Here is a 23,711-nt window from a genome sequence, read left to right on the forward strand (position 1 = left end):
TGAACTGCTACCCCGTTATCCTTCTCTCTATGTTTATTTGCTTGCCTCTGTCTATCTGTGTGTATAAGGGTTCAAAGAGGAAGTTGAGAATTTCACCAGCAGAGTGATGCTGATAATTCATATTTTAGTCTGTCTGTGGTAAGAATTAATTTGTTTATAATAATTGTCATTATTATATGCTGTGGATGCTGGTACTTGTCCATCAGACAGTTAAATTGCGGACTTTGATTAAATGTTTAGCTTTTGTGACGATGTCAGGAGTCAAGCTTGAGAATCGATGCACTTTTCCAAGTGACTATGTTTTCTGTCGTTAACTGGTCCTCTATCCTGCTAAATGATCACCCCAACCCCATGAACCTTATGTTTTGAATTAACCTTTTGGTATGGCACCATATTGAGTGTCTTTTGGAAAAGCAAGCACTGATTCCCCAATATCTACTCTACTAGTTATCTGCTCGAGCATCACTCATAAATTTGCTAAACCCGATTTCCCTTTCATGAACATGTGGACTTGCTCTAATCATACTAGTTTTCTAAGGCTGCCTTAATAATACGTTCCAGCATTTTCCCAATGATTGATGGATGCCTGACGGGCTGTGCACTGTTTACTTTCTCCCTTCCTTCTTGACAAGTGGTGTTTCTTTTGCTGACTTCAAATTTGCTGTGACTGTTGTAGACCATTGTAGGGAGCTTTAGAAAATCGTTCCCACAATCTCTGCAGGTGACTGTTTTGAAACCTGAGGACGGTGGGCCATTAGGTCCTGGAGATTTGTCAGATTGTAGTTTCTGCAATATTTCTTCTCTGCTGATTTTAATTAGCTTTAATTTCCTCACTCTCATTTATCCCTTGGTTCCCTCTACTTCTGCAACAATGTGTAATCAAATACAATACACAATAAGAGCTGGATTGCAGTGATTTAATATGGAGATTAGAAGAAATGTAAAAGCAAGTAAAATTGTTCACAACAGAAGTATAAAGAAACAAAAAAATTGCAGGGAGGATAATTGTTAACTATGGCTCACTAGCTAGAGATGTGGATAAAGGAGCTTGGTGGCTGTGGGGGGAGTGTTGGGGAAATTAATGAGGAGGACTGGAACTGACTTCAAAAGAAGCCAATGGTTATTCAAGCTCTATTCTCCTGCTGCTTTGACATGTTGTTTCTTTGCGTATTGCTGGCACAGACTTTGCTGGTTTATTTGGGGGACCCATTAAAGTTCAGAGCCAATGTAAAGGATGAAAACCCATTGTACCGAGTCTCCATCCCCATTTTCTGACCCTTTTGGATGGGCAAAGCACATTCCCCAGGAGAAATGTTCGGGAAGATCTGGGTCATAAATATTGAACTAACTAACCTTAGTCGCAGTAACTATGATTGAACACACTTCACAGAATCCCGACTTTGTGGAAGCAGGCCATTCAACAGCCACTGAAGAGCATCCCACTCAGACCTACCCCTGCATTGCCCATGGCTAATCTACCTCGCCTGCACACCCCTAGACACTATGGGCAATTTAGCATGGCCAATCCACCATCTGCAGACTGTGGGAGGAATCTGGAGCACCCGGAAGAAACCCATGCAGACGTGGTGAGAATGTACAACTGCCTATGTGGAGTTTGCACAATTAGATTAGATTCCCTACAATATGGAAACAGGCCCTTCGGCCCAACAAGTCCACACTGACCCTTCGAAGAGTAACCCACCCAGACCCATTCCCCTACCCTATATTTACCCCTGACTAATAACCTACACTACGGGCAATTTAGCATGGCCAATACACTTGACCTGCACATCTTTGGACTGTGGGAGGAAACCGGAGTAGCCAGAGGAAACCCACGCAGACATGAGGAGAATGTGTAAACTCCATACAGTCACCTGAGGCTGGAATCGAGCCCAGAACCCTGGCGCTGTGAGTCGGTAGTGCTAACCTCTGAGCCACCATGCCACCCCAATGATAAAATCAAATCTGGGTCTCTGGTGCTGTGAGTCGGCAGTGCTCGCCATTGAGCCCACCGTGCTGCTACTTTACTAAGTTTTGTAACAGAACATCTTGTTCACAAGAGCTGCTTTTTAGCAGCATGTTGTCTAAGACAACAGTGCAATGATTGGACAAATATTTATTGAGAATTCATATTCCTGGGAATATTTTCAAAATATTCAGTCCAGTGGTGCACAAGATATTTATGCAGCCATTCATTTTAGAGTCCTACATTTCAAGATTAAACAAACTAATTTCATGTTACTGGTCACCTTCAAATTAAGTTCATTATTCGCATTCTGTTCCCTGTTATGTGATAAGGCAGATCAATTTTTTTCTTTCAGTGATGTACAATGGAAACTGGCAGTCTGACAGAGCAGTGTGACGCTTTGTCTATCGTTAAGCAGGTATGACACTTCTCCTCTTTATTATTCTTTTCATCCTATTTGAAAGTGTAAAATATCTACTTTTTGATTATTATGTTTTTCTTTCCCTAAATTTGTATTAATGTGCTGGCATTCTGAAATAGAAGAATTACTTCAATTATTTTGCTCTCAAATGTCCAGTGGAACGTTTGGAACGTACATGCTTTCCCTGGTAATGTAAAAGTCTTTTTACTTTTGAATCATTTTTGCTGTTTAATTTATTGAAGGAGTACAACTAGGAAAAGATGCAACAACTGAACACGTGGATACTCTTAGGGGTCGTGATATGTGTTGTGACACTGAGTGGTAGGATTTAGCTTTTTCCCGGGATTCTAATGTGAGTTTCTAATTGCAATTATGCTATTGTGAGGAAGAAACAAATCAGGTTTGGATACTATTTATGTCAAGTGCCCTCCGGTTCTCTCCTCAGGGAAGGGAAAGAAGGAGAATTGGAATCTTTTTGGAACATGTTTTGATGAGATGGAAAATCTCGAGCTGAGGAGCTAATTACATAGACTATAAACCAACAATGGCCTTTGTGCACCTCTGTTGCAGACCCCTGGAGACTAATAACTTGGTAGAACCAAAACTTTCTAAACAATCCCAATGGAAGAAATTGATGGACAAGATTTCACTATTTAAAACCTTTACTGTAATAATCAATACTGCAGCAACTGAAATTTAAGTAGGAACTAGCAGTCAAATTATGTTCAATAAAAACTATAATTTGCATTATAAATAGGTAATAGTGAGGTGAAAGTGACCGCCCTTGAGATCAAGGCTGCATTTAACGGAGTGTGGCATCAGGGAACTCTAGCAAAATTGGTGTCACTGGGAATCTGGGGAAAACTCTCTGCTGGTTGGAATTATGCCTGGTAGAAAGGAAGATATTGCGTTTGTTGGGGGCCATCATATCAGCTCCATCTCTGCAGGAGTTCCTCAGGGTAGTGTCCTGGGCCCAACCATCTTCAGCTGCTTCATCCTAAGGTCAGAAGTGGGGATGTTTACCAATGATTGTACAATGTTCAGCATAATTCGCGACTTCAGATATTGAAACAGTCTATATCCAAATGCAAAAAGATCTGAACAATATCCAAGTTTGGGTTGACACCAGCCAATGCCATTGAACAGACATTCATGCTACACAAATGCCAGGCAATGACCCTTGCCAACAAGAGAGAATATAATTATCACCCCTTGATGTTCAATGTCATCGCCGTCACTGAATTCCCCACTGTCAACACCCTGGGGGCTATCACTGACCAGAAACTGAACTGGACTCATCATATAAATACAAGAGTAGGTCAGAGGCGAGGAATCCTGCAGTGAGTAACTCACCTCCTGACTCCCCAAAGGCTGTCTACTATCTACAAGGCACAAGTCAGGAGGGTGATGGAATACTCCCCACTTGCTCTGGATGGGGGCAGCTCCAACAACATTCAGGAAGCTTAACACCATCCAGTACAAAGCAGCCCACTTGATTGGCACCACATCCACAAACATCCACTCCCTCCACCAACGACGCTCAGGAGCAGCAGTGTGTACCAACTGCAGAAATTCCCCAAAGATCTAGACAGCACCTTCCAAGCCCAGGACCACTTCCATCTTCTCCTGCAAGGGTCAAATTTCTCTCCCCAATGTGGGTGTGGACCCTGATGTCAGGCAGACAGCCACAGTCGAGCCTCTCTGTCCTGTTGTGGGCTGAATTCTCCCACAATGAGAAAAAGTGGTGGAATGTGTGAGGTGACAGTGGGTGGCACGGCTGTTAGTGCTGGTGCAGGTCGGAAAGGTGGTGGGATCCACTGACGGATTATGGAGGCAGCACAGAGGTCCTGTAGTGAGAGACTGAGAGGGGAGAAAGGATGAGGGAAGGTGTTGCAGACAATAATGAGTGGTACACATTCATTGACCTTTGGTGGGAGGTAGGTGAAGTTGCAGAGGTAGTGTGCTTGTGAGGTGGCAGAGAGAAGAGTGTGATACTTACCATGGTGAAGCAGAGAAGGTTAATGACCTTTCTGCAGCACTGCCTGCTGTTTCTTTGCAACCTTGAAAAGGCACTGACCCAGCCAATGAAGTCAGACCCGGCTGCCAGAGTGTAGTGGCATGGCCTCTTCTAGCAGTCTGGGAAGAACAAAGAGAACAAATGAGGTACAGCACAGGAACAGGCCCTTCGGCCCACCAAGCCTACGCTGACAAACAATGCTTTTCTAAATTAAAATCTTTTCACTTCTTTGTGGTTCATATCCCTCTATTCTCTGCCTATTCATATATCTGTCAAGATGCCTTTTGAACATTGCTACTGTATTTGCCTCCACCACCTCCTCTGGCAGTGCATTCCAGCCACTTACCAACCTCTGTGTTTTTTAAAAAAGAACTGCCTCTCTTATTTCCTTTAAACTTACCTTAAACCTATATCCCCAGGAAATTGACAGTTCTACCCTTGGAAAAAGTCTCTGACCATTCATTCGCTCCATGCCTCTCCATTTTGTAAACTTCTGTCAGGACACCACTCATCCTGCAACATTCAAGTGAACTCTACAGCTCTCCTCTGCACCACCCTGGCCTCCAAGTCCCTGTCGGTGAATTGTGGTGGCATCTTCCACTTCTCTGTCATTTTATGAACGTGTCCTTTAACAAGCAGGGCAGCTTCAGAATGCCACTGCTTGGCAGGGGGAAATGCAGCATTTTAATCATGGAGCGTGCAAGAGATGCCAATGTTTCAGTGGATACCTGGTGACTGGTGTGTTGTTCCAGGAAGAGCACATGGTAAAAGCGGATGCAAGTTGGATTTGAGAGATGCCATAGAGATAGGGGTAGCAATTAATGTGGCGTGCTTGATAAGATATGGCAAGAAAACTTGTTCATCTTGTGGCGACACTGAAAATAACTTGATGTAACTTGGACTTGGGCAAAAAACATAGGGCACAGCCCTTAGTCCCAATGCAAAAGTGACTTAAATGTTTTCAACAAGCTCTGCAAATCAGTTATAAAGGGCTCTCTGACAAGTCTGTCAAGGATTAATATTTTGCCCCCACTCTTGTTTTGGCTGCCAAGAAAAATGATGGTGCTAGATACTTAGATTCAGAGTCTGAGAAGTGGAAAGAGAGTGTTTGTATAATACAGACCCCTGCAAGCATCCTTCAGTAAAAGTTTAAATGTTGCCAGTTTAGTCTCAATTGCTGTTAGTGTTTGAAAAGCATACCCGTGCAGCAAAATGCTTGCAACTTCTAAAAAAAACTTCGTTAATCTAATCTATAAGATACAAAAGCAAATTAAGACTGCAGATCCTGAGTGGGAGCACTCTGCCCTGATTTAACTGGGATTAAATCTGCCTCTTCTTGCCCATATTGGAAACCTTAACTGCTTAGTGTGCAAGTGTCTACAGAGTCCTGATAAGATTGTTGTGCACTTGGTGATCTCAGGATAACCTCTCCTTTGCATTTCTAATATTCAGTTTAATGTTTTGAGTGAATTGCCTAAATGAGAAACTGTTAAGTTGAAACAAAAACAGAGGTTGCTGAAAAAGCTCAGCAGGTCTGGCAGCATCTGTGGAGAGAACTCAATGTTTCTGGTCAAGTGACCATTCCTCAGAAATGATTCTCTGAGGAAGGCTCACTGGACGCGAACCGTTAACTCTGATTTCTCTCCACAGGTGCTGCCAAATCTGCTGAGTGTTTCCAGCAATTTCTGATTTTTGTTTCTGACTTACAGCATCTGCAGTTCTTTTCGGGTTTTTAAACTTAAATTGCTATTTGTGCCAGCAATTATGACAATTGAGACAATTATGGTATACAATCGATTTTTGGAAAGGAACTGAATGATCTCAAGTAATAAATTTACAAGAGTTTATGATGTTTTATGTTAATTTTGGGGTTTTAACAGCTATTTACGGGATCAGCAGTTAATATTTGTAAGCAGTAAAAGAAAATCTTTGCAAATTAAACAGTTAAAAGAAGAAGCAGAAAGCAAAGGCCCAGATAGTTTGGGGAGAGGGTATGATGCTGAGTAGAAACTTGAAAACTCCAGCAATGGGGATACCTGCTGATTGAATTTAAGGACATGATCTTGTTTTTCTTCTGTTTTCTGTTTCCTGTCAAGCAGCTGGCCAGGTTGACAGACCAGTTCACTGCTGCCAAAGAAAGATTTGAGGGGTGTGGTGGGAACTTTGTGCAGTTGGCCAATCATTGCAAAAGGTTTGTTTGTGGAGTCAGGTGGGCAGAGTGGGGTGGATGGGTCTCTCGGTCTTCCTGGCCCAGAAACAATACTATGAATAGCAGGGAATTGCTGGGTGCAGCCATTCTCCCCTTCTCCCTGCCAAGCTTCCGAGCCCTGAGAAACGCAACTGCTCCGTGCTAAACTTAAATCGTCGCCAAAATATTAGTAATGGAGCTTCACACCCGCACTGGCCAGAACATTGAGTGCTGGAGTTGGGACGTCATGTGGCAGTTGTACAGGGCATTGGTGAGGCCACTTTTGGAATACTCTGTACAATTCTGGTCGCCCTTCCGTGGGAAAGATGTTGTTAAACTTGAGAGTGCGGAAAGGATGTACAAAATGTTGCCAGGATTGGAGGTTTTGAGCTAAGAGGAGAGGGTGAACAGGCTCGAGCTACTTTCCCTGGAGTATCAGAGGCTGAAGGGTGACCTTCTAGAGGTTTATAAAATCATGATGGACATGGATACAGTGAATAGCCAACGTCCTTTTCTTAGGATGGGAGGGTCCAGAACTGGAGGGCATAGGTTTAGGATGAGCGGGGAAGTTTTAAATAGGACCTAGGGGCAACCTTTTCACACACAGGGTGGTGCGTGTATGGAACGATCTGCCAGAGGAAGTGGTGGAGGCTGGTACAATTGCACCATTTAAAAGACATCTGGATGGGTATGTGAATAGGAAGAGATTATAGGCATATGGGCCCAATGCTGGCAAATAAGACTAGGTCAGATTGGGTTTCTGGATGGCGCAGATTTCTGGATCAAAGGGTCTGTTTCTGTGCTGTATGAATCTATAACTCCACAACTTGCATACAACTATAGACCCACCTCTCCAGAGCAGGTAACTTGATTATGTCTGATATACACAGGCTTGTTTGTATCAGATCAAGGCTGGGATTTGCAAATCATCTGATTTTTAAAACCCCACTCTGTCCAAAATGGAAAGAAAAGCTTTTTTTAAAAAAAAACAGTAATATTTGGAAATGGTCACAATGATCATATTCAAACATAAAGAAGGTGAGTCAGACCAGTGATATCATTTGCCAGTTTTACTCGTATTTTCTCATAAATCGTCCTATTCAGAGATGTTATTACATACCTCTGGAAAAGTTGGGACTTGAACCCAGGCCTCCTGGCTCAGAGGCAGGGACAAATTCCCCCAATGCTGCCTGCATACAGGATCCCTTTCTTATCACATGGCTTATGAAGCATGAAAATCACAAAACCAGAATAAAAGAATGAAATAGCATGGATGCTGGCACTTTGAGGGCATTGAAGCACCGACGGGTATGATGCCCTGCTACAATTTTGAACTGAACAAAGCATGTTTTATTCATGACTGAAAAATTGCTTTCTTTTTGTTGCATTCTGTTGTATTCTATTCACTAAAGTTAGGTCCAATATGAACTTCCCTTTCTTTCCAATATTTCAAGCTAGCACTTAAAGATATTGAGTTATAGAAAAATTGATTTGTAATATACAGCATGTATAAATTGGGTTAGTTAGTGTAATACATTCTCCCTAATGAATAATAACTATAATGCTAAGTTTCATGAAAATGCAACTTGATATTTTAGAATTATAGGAGAAAGCTTGGTTACAAAACAGACTAACATCCATACAAACTTTTTATTAATTAAAATAAATCTTTAAGATCTTCTAGAATCATAGAATCCCTACAGTGTGGAAACAGGCCATTTGGCCCAACAAGTCCACACCGACCCTCCCAGAGTATCCCACCCAGACCCATTCCATTATGGGCGGCACGGTGGCACAGTGGTTAGCACTGCTGCCTCTCAGGTGGGTTACGCTTCGGCGGGTCGGTGTGGACTTGTTGGGCCGAAGGGCCTGTTTCCACACTAAGTAATCTAATCTAATCTAATTACCGTATTACTCTACATTTACCCCTGACTAATGTACCTAACCTACACATCCCTGAACACTATGGAGCAATTTACCAATTCACTTAACCTGCACATCTTTGGACTGTGGTAGGAAACCGGAGCAAACCCACACAGAGGCCGGAATCAAACCCAAGTCCCTGGTGCTGCTGCTGTCAGAAAACACATGGTTTTATAGAGGTGAGGTGAGAGTGATTGCCCTTGACATCAAGATGACATCTAATTCATGTACAGCATTAAGGAATCCTAGGAAAACTGAAAGTCATTGTGAATAAGGGGAAAAACTCTCTGCTCATTCTGGTCATACCGAGCACAAAGGAAGATGTTATGGTTGTTGAAGGTCAGTTATCTCAGCTCCAGGACATCTCTGCAGGAGTTCCTCAGGGTAGTATCCTAGGCCCAACCATCTTCAGCTGCTTCATCATCCCACTCACCCTCCATTATGTAAGAAAGCGAGATGTCCACTGATGATCGCACAATGTTTGTTTTTATTCTTTTCAGTGTATGCTGCAAATCAGAAACAAAAATGTAAATTACTAGAAAAACTGAGCAAGTCGGGCAACATCTGTGGAGAGAAAGCAGAGTTAATCTTTCGGGTCCAGTAACCCCTATTCAGAACTGAGTGTAGCTCGGAAAAGGTGTATATTTCTGCTAAAGGTGAGGTAGGGGAGAGGGAGGGGCAAATGCTTGGTGAAGATGATGCCCAGAGAGAGAGAGAAAACAATAATTGGACAGATAAAAGAATAGGTTACAGTCAGCCTGGGGGAATCAGTAGCTGCTGATGGGAACCAGTGGTTTGTATGTGCTAGCAGCCAATGTAATTACAAGGCCTGGTGTGTGGGGTGGGGGTAAGAACATGGGAAAAGCACTAAGGTGGTCAAATTATTGAACTCGATAATAAGTCCCAAAGGCTGCAGAATTCCTTTGCAGAAAATAAGATATTCTTCCAGCTGGCACTGAGTTTCACTGGAGCACTGTAGCAAGCCCGACACAGGCCAGGGAACATGGCAGCGTATTGAAATGGCAGCCAACTGGAAGCTCAGGGTAATCTTTGCAGCAGATAGTAGGTGTTATGCAAAGCGGTTGCCCAGTTCACTTTACTTGTCAAAACAGGTGCCCTGCTGAGGTGACACCTATTTTTGGCTTGGGCTTTCAGCTAGGAAAACATGATGAGGTCAGGTGGAAATTCAGTTCATGCAGCCAGGTCCCCCTATCCCTGTTAACTATACCACAAAGTACACAGTACCTCTTCCTGTTCCTTCTGTCAAAATGAATCACCTCAGATCTTTCTATTAAGTTTAAAATAATTAACTTAATTTAAAACTTAAAACTTAATTTTCAAAAATTGACTTTCTTCTACCTATTCTAGTTTATCTATATTGTATTGCAGTCAACTACTATCATTCTCATTTTCTGTCACGGTTACTTTTGAATAATCAGCGAATTTTGAAATTTCACATTATATTCCAGTATCCAGGTCATTTATATATAGTTAGAAAAGCTGTAATGCTCACAACTCATCCTAGTTCCTTGGGGAAAACCACTATCTGTATTACTCCAGTTTGGAAAATAACCACTAACCACGGTTTTACTGCCTTCCATTCTTCAGCAAATTTTATTTATCCTAATTGATACAACCTTATTCCGTGAGCCAGAGGTTTTATTAACAGGCTTTTATCTGATATCTTGTCATCATTTCCATATAGGGAACATCCAGCATTTCCATCATCAACCTTCCTATTAGTCAAGCACTGTCATTTTTTTTAACAAATCTGTGTTGGCTCTCCTTAATCAACTCAAATTTGTCCAAATGCCTGTTGATTTTCTTTTCCCCTGATGAGTGTTTCGAAAATGTCACACTTTCAACTGACTGACCCACAGTTACTAGAAATTTCCTTCCAAAGTTTCTTCAATAAGGCTGTCAAGTTTATCACTCACCAATCTTTTGGAACTTCCCAGTATCTAGGGAAATTTGAAAGATTATTTTAAGTCCTTCCACTATCTTCACCACTTCCTTTAACAACATGGAGTGTAAGCCAACTGGACCAGGCAACGTAGCCTGCTTACTAATATATCCTTGCAATTTATTTTCACCTCATCCATTACCTCCATTATCTCTGTTTCGAACGACTTTTATTAGCATCCTGAATTCCTTGCTGTCAACCTCCACTGCAGCATGGAATAACATCTGCAGTTTAAGCACAGAGCTCTGATGAGAAACAAGAGGAGCAGTCACAACACCCAGCAATTGCTGATCTGGTCCGAAGCAAATTTCCCTCCATTATCTGCCAGAAATGTTGTTTGTGGTGCACATCTAGTCCCTATCCAATTCTGCATGAAGTTGTCTATTGATATTTGGTTTGTTCATTAGGCAATAATGATGAGTATTTCTTTGCAAGTAATGGTGAAGGAATCAGGTGGCAATATAGAGAAGGTGAATTAATATTTTGTTTTTTTAAGTTTCTTATGTCAGACACCTATATAAATTGTAAGCAAGAATCTATCCCACAAACCTAGTATAAGATGTTATGTTCCACGTCTAATGGAAAATGTGCAGCACGTACATTTGTTTTGATCCTAGAAATGCATTTGAATATTGTGAGCATTAACCTTCCTCAGTACCAATAACTTGCATTAATATATTTTTGATATGGCAAAAAGACTTCCAGGCATTTGACAGGAACATTGTCAGAAGGAAAAGTGATCCTGTATCGAAGCACAATTAGTACCAGGCATAATTGTTCAAAAGCATACATGCTGCTGTGCTGCAGCATCAAAGTCCAGTGAAGTGTTTCAGGGAATTTAAAAAAAAGTCTTGGAAAATGGATATTCTTGCCAATTTATTATTCATCCCTAGATGCCCCTAAGAAGGTGGTGGCATAATGAATAAAACCACAGCTATTTGTTTGTTGACAGTGTTTCCACAATGTTTTTTTAAAATCTCATTCATGGGATGTGGGCATCACTGGCTTGCCAGCGTTTATTGCCCGTCTCTAGGTGTCCTTGAGAAAGTGGAGGTGAACTGCCTTCTTGTCCATCTGCTGTAGGTTAACCCACAATGCTCTTAGGGAGGGAATTCCAGGATTTTGACCCAGCGACAGTGAAGGAACGGTGATATATTCCCAAGTCAGGATGGTGAGGGGCTTGGGGAGCTTGCAGGGGGTGGTGTTCTTGTGTATCTACTGCCCTTTTGTCCTTTTGGATGAAAGTGGTTGTGGGTTTGGAAGGTGCTGTCTGAGGATCTTTGGTGAATTCCTCCAGTGCATCTTGTAGATGGTACACATTGTTACTGAGCATCAGTGGTTGAGGGAGTGGATACTTGATGCCAGTCAAGTGAGCTGCTTTGTCCTGGATGGTGTCAATGAGCAAGGAATGGTAATATGTCCAACTCAAGATGGTGTGTGACTGATGAGTGATGGAATATCAACGCACCTGCTGCACTTGGCCTTCTGGAGTAGAAGTTGTGGTGGAAGGTAGTACTGAAAAAGCCATGGTGACTCAATTAGCATATCCTTTAGATAACACAGTCGTGGGGGGCAAAGTCCATGTTTAAGCTGGTCGATCACAAAATTGTTTCAGCAGAAAAGAAGTCACTTGCCCCATGTCTGTGCTGGGTTTAAAAAGAACAGTTGACCTAATGCCACTCTATAATATTCAGATCATAATCCAGTTTCCTCTTGAATGCTTTGATTGAATCTGCCTCCACTGCTGTGAGTGAAAACGCTTTCCTCTTGTCACTATTGCTGCTTTTGCTGATTACCACAAATCCGTGCTCTCTTATTCCCAATCCTTCTATCAATGTGAACAGTTTCTCTACTTTGTCCAGCTCTTCGTGCTTTTGAATATTTATCATCTGATCTTCTCCCAACTCTCTCGTCTCCAAGGAAAATAGTCTCAGCTTCTTTCTATCCACATTGATGAGGGCAGAGCAGTGGATGTGATCTATCTGGACTTCAGTAAGGCATTCAACAAGGTTCCTCATGGTAGACTGGTTAGCAAGGTTAGATCACTCAGAAAAGAGAGAGAACTAGCCATTTGGAGACAGAACTGACTTGAAGGTAGAAGACAGTGGTGGTGGAGGGTTGCTTTTCAGACTGGAGGCCTATGATTAGTGGTGCATCACAAAGGTTGGTGCTGGATCCACTGCTTTTTGTCATTTAATTAAATGATTTTGGATGTCAATGTAGGAGGTGTGGTTAGTAAGTTTGCAGATGACACCAAAATTGGAGGTGTAGTGGACAGTGAAGACGTTTACCTCGGAGTACAGCAGGATATTGATCAGATGGGCTAATGAGCTGAGGAGTAGAAGATTGAGTTTAACTTAAATAAATGCGAGGTGCTGCATTTTAGAAAGGCAAATCAGGGGCAGGACTTATACACTTAATGGTAAAGTCCTGGGAAATGTTGCTGAACAAAGAGACCTTGGAGTGCAGGTTCATAGTTCCTTGAAAGTGGAGTTGCAGGTAGATAGGATAGTGAAGAAGGCATTTGGTATGTTTTCCTTTATTGGTCAGAGCATTGAATATAGGAGTTGGGAAATCATGTTGCGGCTGTACAGGACATTGGTTAGGCCACTGTTGGAATACTGTGTGCAATTCTGGTCTCCCCCCTATAGGAAGGATGTTGGGAAACTCAAAAGGGTTGAGAAAAGATTTACAAGGATGTTACCAGGGTTGGAGGGTTTGAACTATAAGGAGAAGCTGAGTAGGTTGAGGCTATTTTCCCTGGATCGTCGGAGGCTGAGGGGTGGCCTTATAGAGGTTTATAACATCATGAGGGGCATGGATAGGGTAAACAGACAGGGTCTTTTCCTTGGGGTGGGGGAGTCCAGAATGAGAGGCATAGGTTTAGGGTGAGAGGGGAAAGATATAAAAGGGACCTAAGGGGCTGCTTTTTCACACAGAGGGTGGTGCGTGTATGGAATGAGCTGCCAGGGGAAGTGGTGGAGGCTGATACACCAATCCAGATGCCTTCTCAATGTTGTAATTGTATGAATATATTATTTTAGATTAGATTCCCTACAGTATGGAAACTGTAGGGAATCTAATTCCTACCCAAATAGGAAAATATGGGCCAAATGCTGGCAAATGGGACTAGTTTTATTTAGAATATCTAGTTGGCTTGGATGATTAGGACCAAAGGGTCTGTTTCCATGCAGTATATGCCTATGACTCTGACTTGATAACCCTTTTGATCTTACAATGTATTACTATGGAAAACCTGAATCCAGAATCTATAAAATGTAAGACAAATATTTCTGCCCCAAACACCTTTAGATCCATGACAATGACATTGTTAAAGTCTCAAATCAGTGGAAGGCTTACGATAAGATGTAGTGGGAATGTCCACTTCTCATTACAGATCTCACACTTTTCACCAATCTCCTCTAAACCATTTATGCTTCTCACCACACTGGTAATTTTGGTCGTATTTTTTTGCCTTTGACAAGTAGGATAAGCAAATTGTCCTTATAGCATTACCAATGGTCTTTTTTCTTGTCTGAGAAACAGTAGGTTTTCTTAAAGGAATACAAAATACCCTGACTTGATAAATTGCAAATCCACCAAAAATAATTGACACATTAAATATTGTTTATATATAACTAACAGTATTCTACATTCCAGTGGACCGGGGGACGCACGTAGCCAGAGGCCACCAAGCTGACCTGTCACTGGAGACCACCTTCCTCCTTCTGTGCCCTAACATTTCTACGATTCTTTGAGATTGCTCGTGCTTTTAGATTATCAGAAAATTAAGGAATAGTGTTTGAAAGTGGAGTTGAGATAGAAGATGGTCGTGATCGTAATGAATAATGCAACAGACTTGAAGGTCCAAATGGCCTACCCCTGCTTTGAATTCTTAGGTTCTTATGACCTTCAAGGTGCCTCCGTGAGATCATAAAAATAGAGGGGGTTTTACTTAGCTGAAGAACTGGAGGGGCAATGTCTGCAATCCTTGCATAAAGGGCAACTCCGAGAGATTTTTGGGCCTCCTTTGAGCTAAATTATTTTAAAAGCATCCAGTAAACCCTGGAGTACAGCAAAATCCTATTTCTTTCATCAGATCAAAGGAGGAATTGAGAATGATGAACATTTCATCTGGCATGCTACATTGTCATAGAAATGTGTAGAGTTTCAGGGAGATTCTGTGGTATTAGCTTATCTGGGTGCTGAGAGAGTTAATTGCAGCTTGGACATGACGTGTATAGTTTGCTGTTCACGGAGAGAAAATAGCCAAAGTGAAAAAAGTTAGTGAGGTTTGCATTGTAAGCAGAGAAAAAGTTGACTTCATTATTCACCGCAAGGAATACGGGTAGGGCTTAATTTCAGTTTATAAGGGAACAGAAGCTGGATTAATGCCTAATTTAAAGCTAGAAGAAAATCCTTCACTGGCCCTTTACAGAGTCTTGTATCAAAAGAAAGCAAATCAGATTACATTGGAAATATTGAACAAATAACTAGGACGAGGGACTGAGGTGTCCACAGTCAAGAAATAAGAAAATAAAGTCTTACCTCTGAGGTGAATAGGAAGGGTTTGGAGGGATATGGGCTGGGTCCTGGCAGGTGGGACTAGATTAGGTTGGGATAACTGGTTGGCATGGATGGGTTGGACCAAAGGGTCTATTTCTGTGCTGTACATCTCTATGACTCTATAAGTAGTTTCCAGAGGACTCTGGGATTTTGGGCGATCGCTACAGAAGTAAATAACTTCAAGATATTGTAAAGTCTAAGAGAATTATTGGGAGAAAAATAAATAAAGCTGAGTGCATAATCCATGTAGTTATAAGTCATATTAACTTTTTAATGGTGCTAATTTTAGAGACAGTAAGGTTTGTTTTTGTTTAAAAATGTGAAATCATGTGGCATAGTTCTGTCAGTTAAATTGCTGGTGCTTGGATTTTACTTGAAATATTAATGGTCCGTAACCCAGATGATACACCACCTGCTTTGTTCAAAAAGCTGACCTCTTCCTTCCATCCTTGGCAAACATCACCTCATTTCAGATCCTTCGGCCCTGCGGCTGGAATACAAGCTGTCACGTGTAAGTGGGGTGGGGGCAATCTACTGCAAGCAGGCCTCCTTTCGAGTACTGTGATTCCTGCAGCTTCAGCAAGCAATGTCCAGTTCTGGTGCTCTAAGCCCTGCTACGATCCCCCCCTTTGACAGATTGCCCTATTGTGATTGGTCCTGGATGCGGGACCAAATAAAAGCAGGATACAAAGTTTCTAGATAATTTTAAGAGCCACAACAAAGCCCACCACAATTACAATGTTGTTGACCTGCTACCACATTCCATGCTGAGTGCGGGTCTGTTTCTCTTAAGTTCTGTCCCGGAATGTTTCTGCGGAACTATAATACCTTTGGGACATCTTAATATATATTTTTAGCTAGCCTTCTTTCATACTCTACTTTCTTTTATTATTATTTTCTTCATTCTTTGCTATCTTTTATATATTTTCTTCACTCTTTCCTGGCTTCTGAGTAGTACTGGAATTTGTTGCCCATCCCTGATTGCCCTTGTACCTCAAGAGCTTGCTAAACCACGTCAGAGAGCAGTTAAGAGTCAGCTGCATTGCTGTGTGTATGGAGTTAGATGGAGGTCAGACCAGGTAAATACAGCAGGTTTTTTCTTCCTTCCTGGGATTTAATGAACCAGATGGGTTATTATGACAATTGTTGATAGTTGTTATGGTTACCACACCAGTTTATATTCCAAGTTGTGTAATTGGATTCAAATACCACCCGCTGCTGTGGAGAGCATTCACTTGGACCTCTGGATTACTTGTCCAATGACATTACCGCCATGCCACCATCTTCCCATACCTGTCCAATCTTCTGACCTGCCATAATCTTTCTTCAATTTGACACCATCTTTAAATTTCTTAGCCATGGATGGTGTATCCTTTCCCTGGATTCTTTGTTTCTCATTACAATGAATCTATGCTGAGTGTTTTAAAATAAGTTTTCAAGTATGCTGCTGACCCATCCCTTCATCTCATGTCCCAGTTCACTTACTCCAGTGTTATTTTCATACCCTCATAATTTCCTTATTTAAATTTAACACATTAATATTAGATCCACTCTTCCTCAAACTGAAAACAAAATTCAATCATGTTATGCTCATTCCTACCTAAGCGTACCATTACTATGAGGTAATTACTTAATCTTGTCTCATTGCATGTTACCATGTTATAGAATAACCTGCTGTGTGGTAGGTTGTACCATTTGATGCTTTAAGAAATTGTCCGAAAATGCTCCATGAACTCACCCTCCAGGTTACCTCTGCCAATTGGATTCAGCCAATCTATATGTAGATAAAGATTACCCATGATTCTTGCCTCCAGCTTTTCACAAGCTTCCATTATTTCTACTTGTATATCCTGTCCTACAGTGTGATTAGTGACTTCCGACTTTTACTATTTCTTATCTCAACCCATACTGATTCTACATCTTGATCTTTAAAACCAAGGCCATCTCTCTCTGTTATATTAATGTAATGCTTATTAACAGAGCTACTCCATCACCTTTTCTCAAGCTTTCAGTTATTCCAAAATGTCATGTACACCAAGAATATTGAAATCCAGTGTTTGTCACATTGCAGTCATGTCTGTGTAATGGCAATCAGACAGTACGCATTATTTCTATTTTGCTGTCAATTAATCTGTTCTACCTGCATTCAGATTCAGATCCTTTCACTCTCTTCTTGCCATTTTTTGCAATCCTTGGTTGGATCTGTTGGCATAGTTTTTGTACACTCTGTCCTTTCCTGCCATGTTTTGATAATCAATTCCCTTTATTGCTACCTTGCTCAGTTGCCTTATTTCCTCTCCTAATTTGTTACATCTTCCTCCTCAAGCTGAATGCTAAATTCAATCATGATGTGATGATTCCTCCCTAAGGGCATCATTGCTAAGAGGTAATTACTTAATCCTTTCTCCCTATCATATCAAGATGAGGTTTAGCACAGAGTGCTAAAATATATGGTCCAAATAGTAAAATGGAAAGAAGACCAGAGTTGAAACTGTGAAAGCTAGGTGCTGCAGGAATTGAGCCTTTGGACCAGTGTTATCCAATCGGATTTTGCTGTTCACCAAACCTGTGCTGATTATGTCACTATGTTGGTCACATGATACGTGATATATGTAACATTTAAAAGACAAATGCACGATCTTTTGAAAAGATCTTTTGAGTTTTTATTCTTGCAGCAATCAAGCCCAGTACTGTAGCCAGGCAAGAAGCTTCAATAGAGTTTTGGTTCAACAACACAAGTTTGCTGTATACACTCTGAAAGGGTGGTGACAATCTGTTAACTGAAGTGTTCTGTTGTTGACAGTATGCTCCATTTATTTTCTTCAAGAGTAAACTACTTTATCAGAATTGACATATTAGGAGACTTGGGGAGGGAAAACAATTGACAGCTTTCCACCAATTATCTTCTGACCTCTGATTCTGTTGCCTCCCATTATAGGAAGGGTTTAGAGGGATATAGGCCAAGTGCTGGAAAATGGGACTAAATTAATTTAGGATACCTGGTCGGCATGGACAAGTTGAACCAAAGGATCTGTTTCATGTCGTACATCTCTGTGACTCTGTATAGGGTGTCCAGACATAGACAATAGGCAATAGATGCAGGAGTAGGCCATTCTGCCCTTCGAGCCTGCACCACCATTCAATATGATCATGGCTGATCATCCTTAATCAGTATCCTGTTCCTGCCTTATCTCCATAACCCTTGATCCCACTATCCTTGAGAGCTCTATCCAACTCTTTCTTAAATGAATCCAGAGACTGGGCCTCCACTGCCCTCTGGGGCAGAGCATTCCACACAGCCACCACTCTCTGGGTGAAGAAGTTTCTCTTCATCTCTGTCCCAAATGGTCTACCCCGTATTTTTAAGCTGTGTCCTCTGGTCCGGCACTCACCCATCAGCAGAAACATGTTTCCTGCCTCCAGAGTGGGCGGCATGGTGGCACAGTGGTTAGCACTGCTGCCTCACAGCGCCAGAGACCCAGGTTCATTTCCCGCCTCAGGCGACTGACTGTGTGGAGTTTGCACATTCTCCCCGTGTCTGCGTGGGTTTCCTCCGGGTGCTCCGGTTTCCTCCCACAGTCCAAAAATGTGCAGGTTAGGTGAATTGGCCATGCTAAATTGCCCGTAGTGTTAGGTGAGGGGGTAAATGTAGGGGAATGGGTCTGGGTGGGTTGCACTTCGGCGGGTCGGTGTGGACTTGTTGGGCCGAAGGGCCTGTTTCCACACTAAGTAATCTAATCTAATGAGATGTTTAGTAGACCTTCGGCTCATTTTCAACTCCTCTAATTTATGCTATAACACCAATAGCACCCAATTAAGTTGTCACTTAAAGGCACCAGAGACAACAGGAACAAGCAGAGAGTTTATTTTCTTGTTTCATTGAGAAAGTGGCACTTCAGCTTCTCGGTCAATGGAAACATGACAACTGATCAATATATTCACAGTCTGATGGGAATGTGACTCTTGGCTGATTCTTCCTTGTTCAATCAGGGATGGGAGGCAAATAGCAGTCCAGTGAATGACATAATATTCTTAGGTACAGTCTCTGCTGTACTGAACACAATTCTATGTGGCTCTAAAAATGAAAAATATCAATTTCCATGTCTTTGGCTAATTCACCGCATGTGGCAAGCAGAGAGTGTATTGAATAGCAGATTGGAAAAGGGGTAGGCCATTTAGCTTGTTGGGTCTGCTCCACTATTTAATATGATCATGGCTGATTAAACACAACAGTATCTTTTACCCATACTATCTTCATAGTACGTTATGCTACTTGCAAACAGAATAGATTGATTGCTACTCTAAATACATTCAAAGACTGCACTTCCTCAGCCCTCTGGGGTAAAGAATTCCAAAGATTCATAACTGCCTGAGTAAAAAACATTTTCTTCGTCTAAGTCTGAAATAACATCCCTTTATTTTTAAATTGTTCTCTCTGTTTCTAGATTCCCCAACCAGGGAAATATCTTGCCTCCTTTCATTCATGGGATGAGGGCATCACTGGCTGCCCATCCCTATTTGCACAGAGGGTAGTTAGCAGTCAACTACATTGCTGTGGGTCTGGATCACATGAAAGCCAGACCAGATATGGATGGCAGATTTCCTTCCCTGAAGGACATTGGTGAACCAGATGGGTTTTTCCGACAATCTATAGTAGTTCCATGGTCGTCAGTAGATTATAGAATCATAAAGTCATAGAGATGTACAGCATGGAAACAGACCCTTCGGTCCAACCCGTTGCCGACCAGATATTCCAACCCAATCTAGTCCCACCTGCCAGCACCCGGCCCATATCCCTCCAAACCCTTCCCATTCATATACCCATCCAGATGCCTCTTAAATGTTGCAATTGTACCAGCCTCCACCACTTCCTCTGACAGCTCATTCCATACACGTACCACCCTCTGTGTGAAAAAGTTGCCCCTTAGGTCTCTTTTATATCTTTCCCCTCTCACCCTGAAGTTATGCCCTCTAGTTCTGGACTCCCTGACCCCAGGGAAAAGACTTTGTCTATTTACCCTATCCATGCCCCTCATGATTTTTGTAATGGTCCTGGCTCAATAAGCCAATGGCAGCCTCCAATGCCAGTCCAGGGCTTTGGGAACAGTCAATCAGTCATTCTGGGTGGGCAGAGTCAGGATGTTCTCTGTCACAACAAAGGTCATTGACTGACTTCCTACATTGCTGTGTATTCCTTCAGATGGCTGAGGGTGCTTTAACATGGATAGCAACCCCAGAGCAAGCTGGTATGGTCTAGTGTCATGGCATCCATCGCTGGTCTTGGGGAAAAGAGCAAGTCCCAGCTCTACAGCACCCCATCCCGCAGGACCTCCACATCCTTGCCCGCAAAGTGGGGTGACGATCTCTCCTACCCTGCTATACCTGGGGCTCTGGACTGATGGTGTTCTTCCAGTAGGCTTTTAAAGCTGGTGCAGAAATCAGGGGTGCCGGTGAATTCCAGGAGCTGCTGAGTGAAAAGTTGAACATCACACGATAAGCTTTGGATTTGGACATGAGAGACGCCAAAGGGGCAAGGTAGGCAGCTGATAAGGCAATTTTAGTAAGATAGGGAGAGAAAACCTACTAGGCCTCATAGCAGAAATCCCTCCAAAAAACTCAATACAACCTGGACTTAATCAAAAAGACGCAAAGTAATCATTTCGCGTCTTTGCCGTTTCTCTGTTCCACACTATAAATTCACCTGACTCGGCTTTTAATAGCACCACATGTATCTTCGCCATCCATTTCCTTTTTACATACCTCTAAAAACTTCTACAGTCCATTTTTGTTTCTTGAGAAATTGCATTTGTATTGTATTCTTCCTTTCCTTAGTCCTCCTTTGCTGTAATCTAAAAACTTCCCAGTTTCTGATTTGTTGGTATTTATGACTACCTTCTAAGCCTTTTCTTTTAATCTTACGCAATCTTTAATTGCCTTTATCAGTCACAGTTGCCTGACCTGTTTTTTGAGGTTTACAGCTGGACAGAATGTATAGTTGTTCTAAGTCATTTTCTATAAAAGCTATCCATTACCTATGCATAATCATGCCTTTATGTTTTTTCCCATTCCAGCTCAGCTAACATGAGCCTCATGCTTTCACAATTACCCTTATTCAAACTTCACACCCTTGTTTCAGATTGAGCTCCCTCACTTTCAAACAGACTGTAAAATTCGGACAGATTGTGGTCACTGGGTTAGAGAACTGAACATATAAAGGTAAAGCAGGTATTGCAGCATTATCCATTAAAATGACGTAGGTGTTACTCATGGAAAGAGCACCAGCCACCACTGCTGTTGATAATGAGGTTGAGGGTTTTGAATTCATTGCATTATAGGCTATATTTTTCAAACCAATCTGGTTACATTCCACAAGTTTAGTTTCCATAGTCCAAGCAACGGAGCTCTACAGTTGTGTAAGTAATTTATCATCCATGTCTATGGTTATTCATGTAGGCATCAAAGCCATTCAAAATCAGTTATTCGCCAGCTCTTTTGCATAAATGTTTAGCAAACGTAATATTAAAGACTTTTGTTGAGAGCATACTCCAGATATCTACTAATCACATTTCTGAATGTCTGATCTGGTATCCTGAAGTGATGGTTTCAACAGATAATTAGATTCCACATTATCTGTGCTGTTCAACTTTGGGCAAGTTTGCAGTATATTAATTCCTATTCAATCTATAATGAAATCAAATACTTGCCTCAACCAGAAGCAATAGAAAATCATAGCTGCATTGTTTTTTTTAAAAATCATGGAATCTGCAGGAATTACAATGCTGTGCGAAAACTGTCCTGCTCTGCTGTCTGACCCATTACCTCTACTTCTAGTACTTACTTGATGTTATTACAGCTGCTATTACTGGAGTTTGAATGCTGCTATCAAGCAGGAGTTTCTGATCTCCCAGTATGCAACTCTGTTCAGTTGCACAGCCCAGTCAATAGCATCAGCTTGGAGCAGGGAGTAAAGATTTGTGGAAAGATTCATGCAGTGAATTGGACAAGATAAGTAAATGTGGGGGTGAAAGCAGAGTAACTACATAAGCAGTGAGGCAAGATGGTGGTAATGTTTATAAAAGTCCAGGCTAAGGCTCTGAAGACATGGCTTCAAATCCCACCATGATTAAATCTGGAATGTGAAGCTACTTTCAGTGATGAGTGTAGTGAACCTAGATGGGTTTTAATGTTCTTTTGAGCAGGGAATCTATCATTCTCACCTGGTCTGGTCTCCATGTGACTCCAAACCCACAGCAATGTGGTTGACTTTTATGCATATTCTGAAGTGGTCCAGCAAGTCCCTGGGTTCAAGAGAAATTATGGATGGGCAACAGATGCTGGATTTTCCAACAATGTCGTCGTGGCACAAAAGAAAAAAAAACCATAAGACAGGGGGGCAGAAGGAGGCTATTCATCCCACTGAGTCTGCTCTGTCACTCAATGAGATTGTGGCTGATTTGGTAATCCTCAATTCCAATTTCCTTCCTTTTGGCTGCATGGACAGAATCAAAAGATGCTTTTCCAAATGTGGGGAAGGGGAGGTGAGCGGTGGCATTATTTGGGACATGGAGAGAAAGCTGTCAGTTGAACTGGCACAAATTGAGGAGAAGGGATTAGAGTCCTCACCCAATGTAGGAGAGGAGGATAAAGGAAAAGAATGAGCATTTAGAAAGATAAAGAACAGTGACTGTCGTGAAGAATGTTAAAAATCTCACAACACCAGGTTATGCTTCCAAATAAACCTGTTGGACTATAACCTGGTGTTGTGTGATTTTTAACTTTGTACACTCCAGTCCAACACCGGCGTCTCCAAATCATGAAGAATGTTGGTCTGTGCTGTGATGGAATCCATGGTTTCAAAGCTTGTCTTATTTGAGTTGTGCCCTAGTTCAGAAACTTAGAATTGTAAGTTGAAATTAGGGGGACCCAAACACTTAAGGTTTCCAGGAAAGTTAAAGCTAAACCAAAAGCTGAAACGTCAGGTTTCCAGGGAAGCCGACACTGGGCAAAACCTGATAAAAAGGCTTATAACAATTGAAATTCAGATCTTGTAGTGTAGTATAGACAGTTGGGGAGAAAAAGGGTGAACATGAAGGTTGGCTCTGGTAGTGGAGGTAAAATGGGTGAAAAAGGGCTACTGCCACTGCTTTGGTATTTTAAAGGAACCAATTGATCAGCACAGGCTATACGGTGAATAAGTTGTTACTGAGGATTCTCGTGAAGCACACCATCAAGACTGTTGTGAGCAAAGCTGAGGAGGACTAACTAGCTTCCTTCTGTTCCTATGGTGAGCTGGGAGGGAAGTGGAGATGGAGCATCAATAATAGCCTCCATCATAAGGACAGAAGTGGGAGTGTTTGCTGATGATTGTGCAATGTTCACCATTCACAACTCCTCAGGTATTGAAGCAGCCCACGTCCAAATATTGTCCACGACCTGGACAATAACCAGGTCTTTGCTGATGAGTGGCACATTACATTTGCACAATACACATGCCAGACAAGTCTCCAAAAAGAATGAATCCAATCATTGCTCTTTGTCATTCAATTATGTTATTGTGGACCAGACCAGTCCCCCTCAAAATATTTTCAGAAGGTAGCCGAGATCCTCACTTCTTATTTTAAAGGCAAATATAAAGTTCTGTGTTCCAGATGCAATTCGACTGGTCAA

General features: G+C 41.9%; 1 protein-coding gene across 14 annotated transcripts in view; it reads left to right on the top strand.

Annotated features, from left to right (window-relative positions):
* The window catches only part of pou6f1 (POU class 6 homeobox 1), a 139,223-nt gene that overhangs the window by 24,438 nt on the left and 91,074 nt on the right, over positions 1-23,711 (top strand). For 12 of the 14 annotated variants that reach the window (XM_043682028.1, XM_043682029.1, XM_043682042.1 and 9 more), the window contains exon 2: positions 2,322-2,384. The exons of 1 other annotated variant lie outside the window; for it this stretch is intronic. In XM_043682028.1, coding sequence (XP_043537963.1) covers positions 2,331-2,384 — 54 coding nt within the window. In that variant the 5' untranslated portion in view covers positions 2,322-2,330. Of the gene's footprint in view, positions 1-2,321; positions 2,385-2,506; positions 2,575-23,711 lie in introns of those variants that run through there. One more of the 14 variants, XM_043682031.1, reaches the window with a different exon arrangement.

The sequence above is a fragment of the Chiloscyllium plagiosum genome, chromosome 43, assembly GCF_004010195.1.
Source record: "Chiloscyllium plagiosum isolate BGI_BamShark_2017 chromosome 43, ASM401019v2, whole genome shotgun sequence".
In the NCBI taxonomy this organism is placed as follows: domain Eukaryota; kingdom Metazoa; phylum Chordata; class Chondrichthyes; order Orectolobiformes; family Hemiscylliidae; genus Chiloscyllium; species Chiloscyllium plagiosum.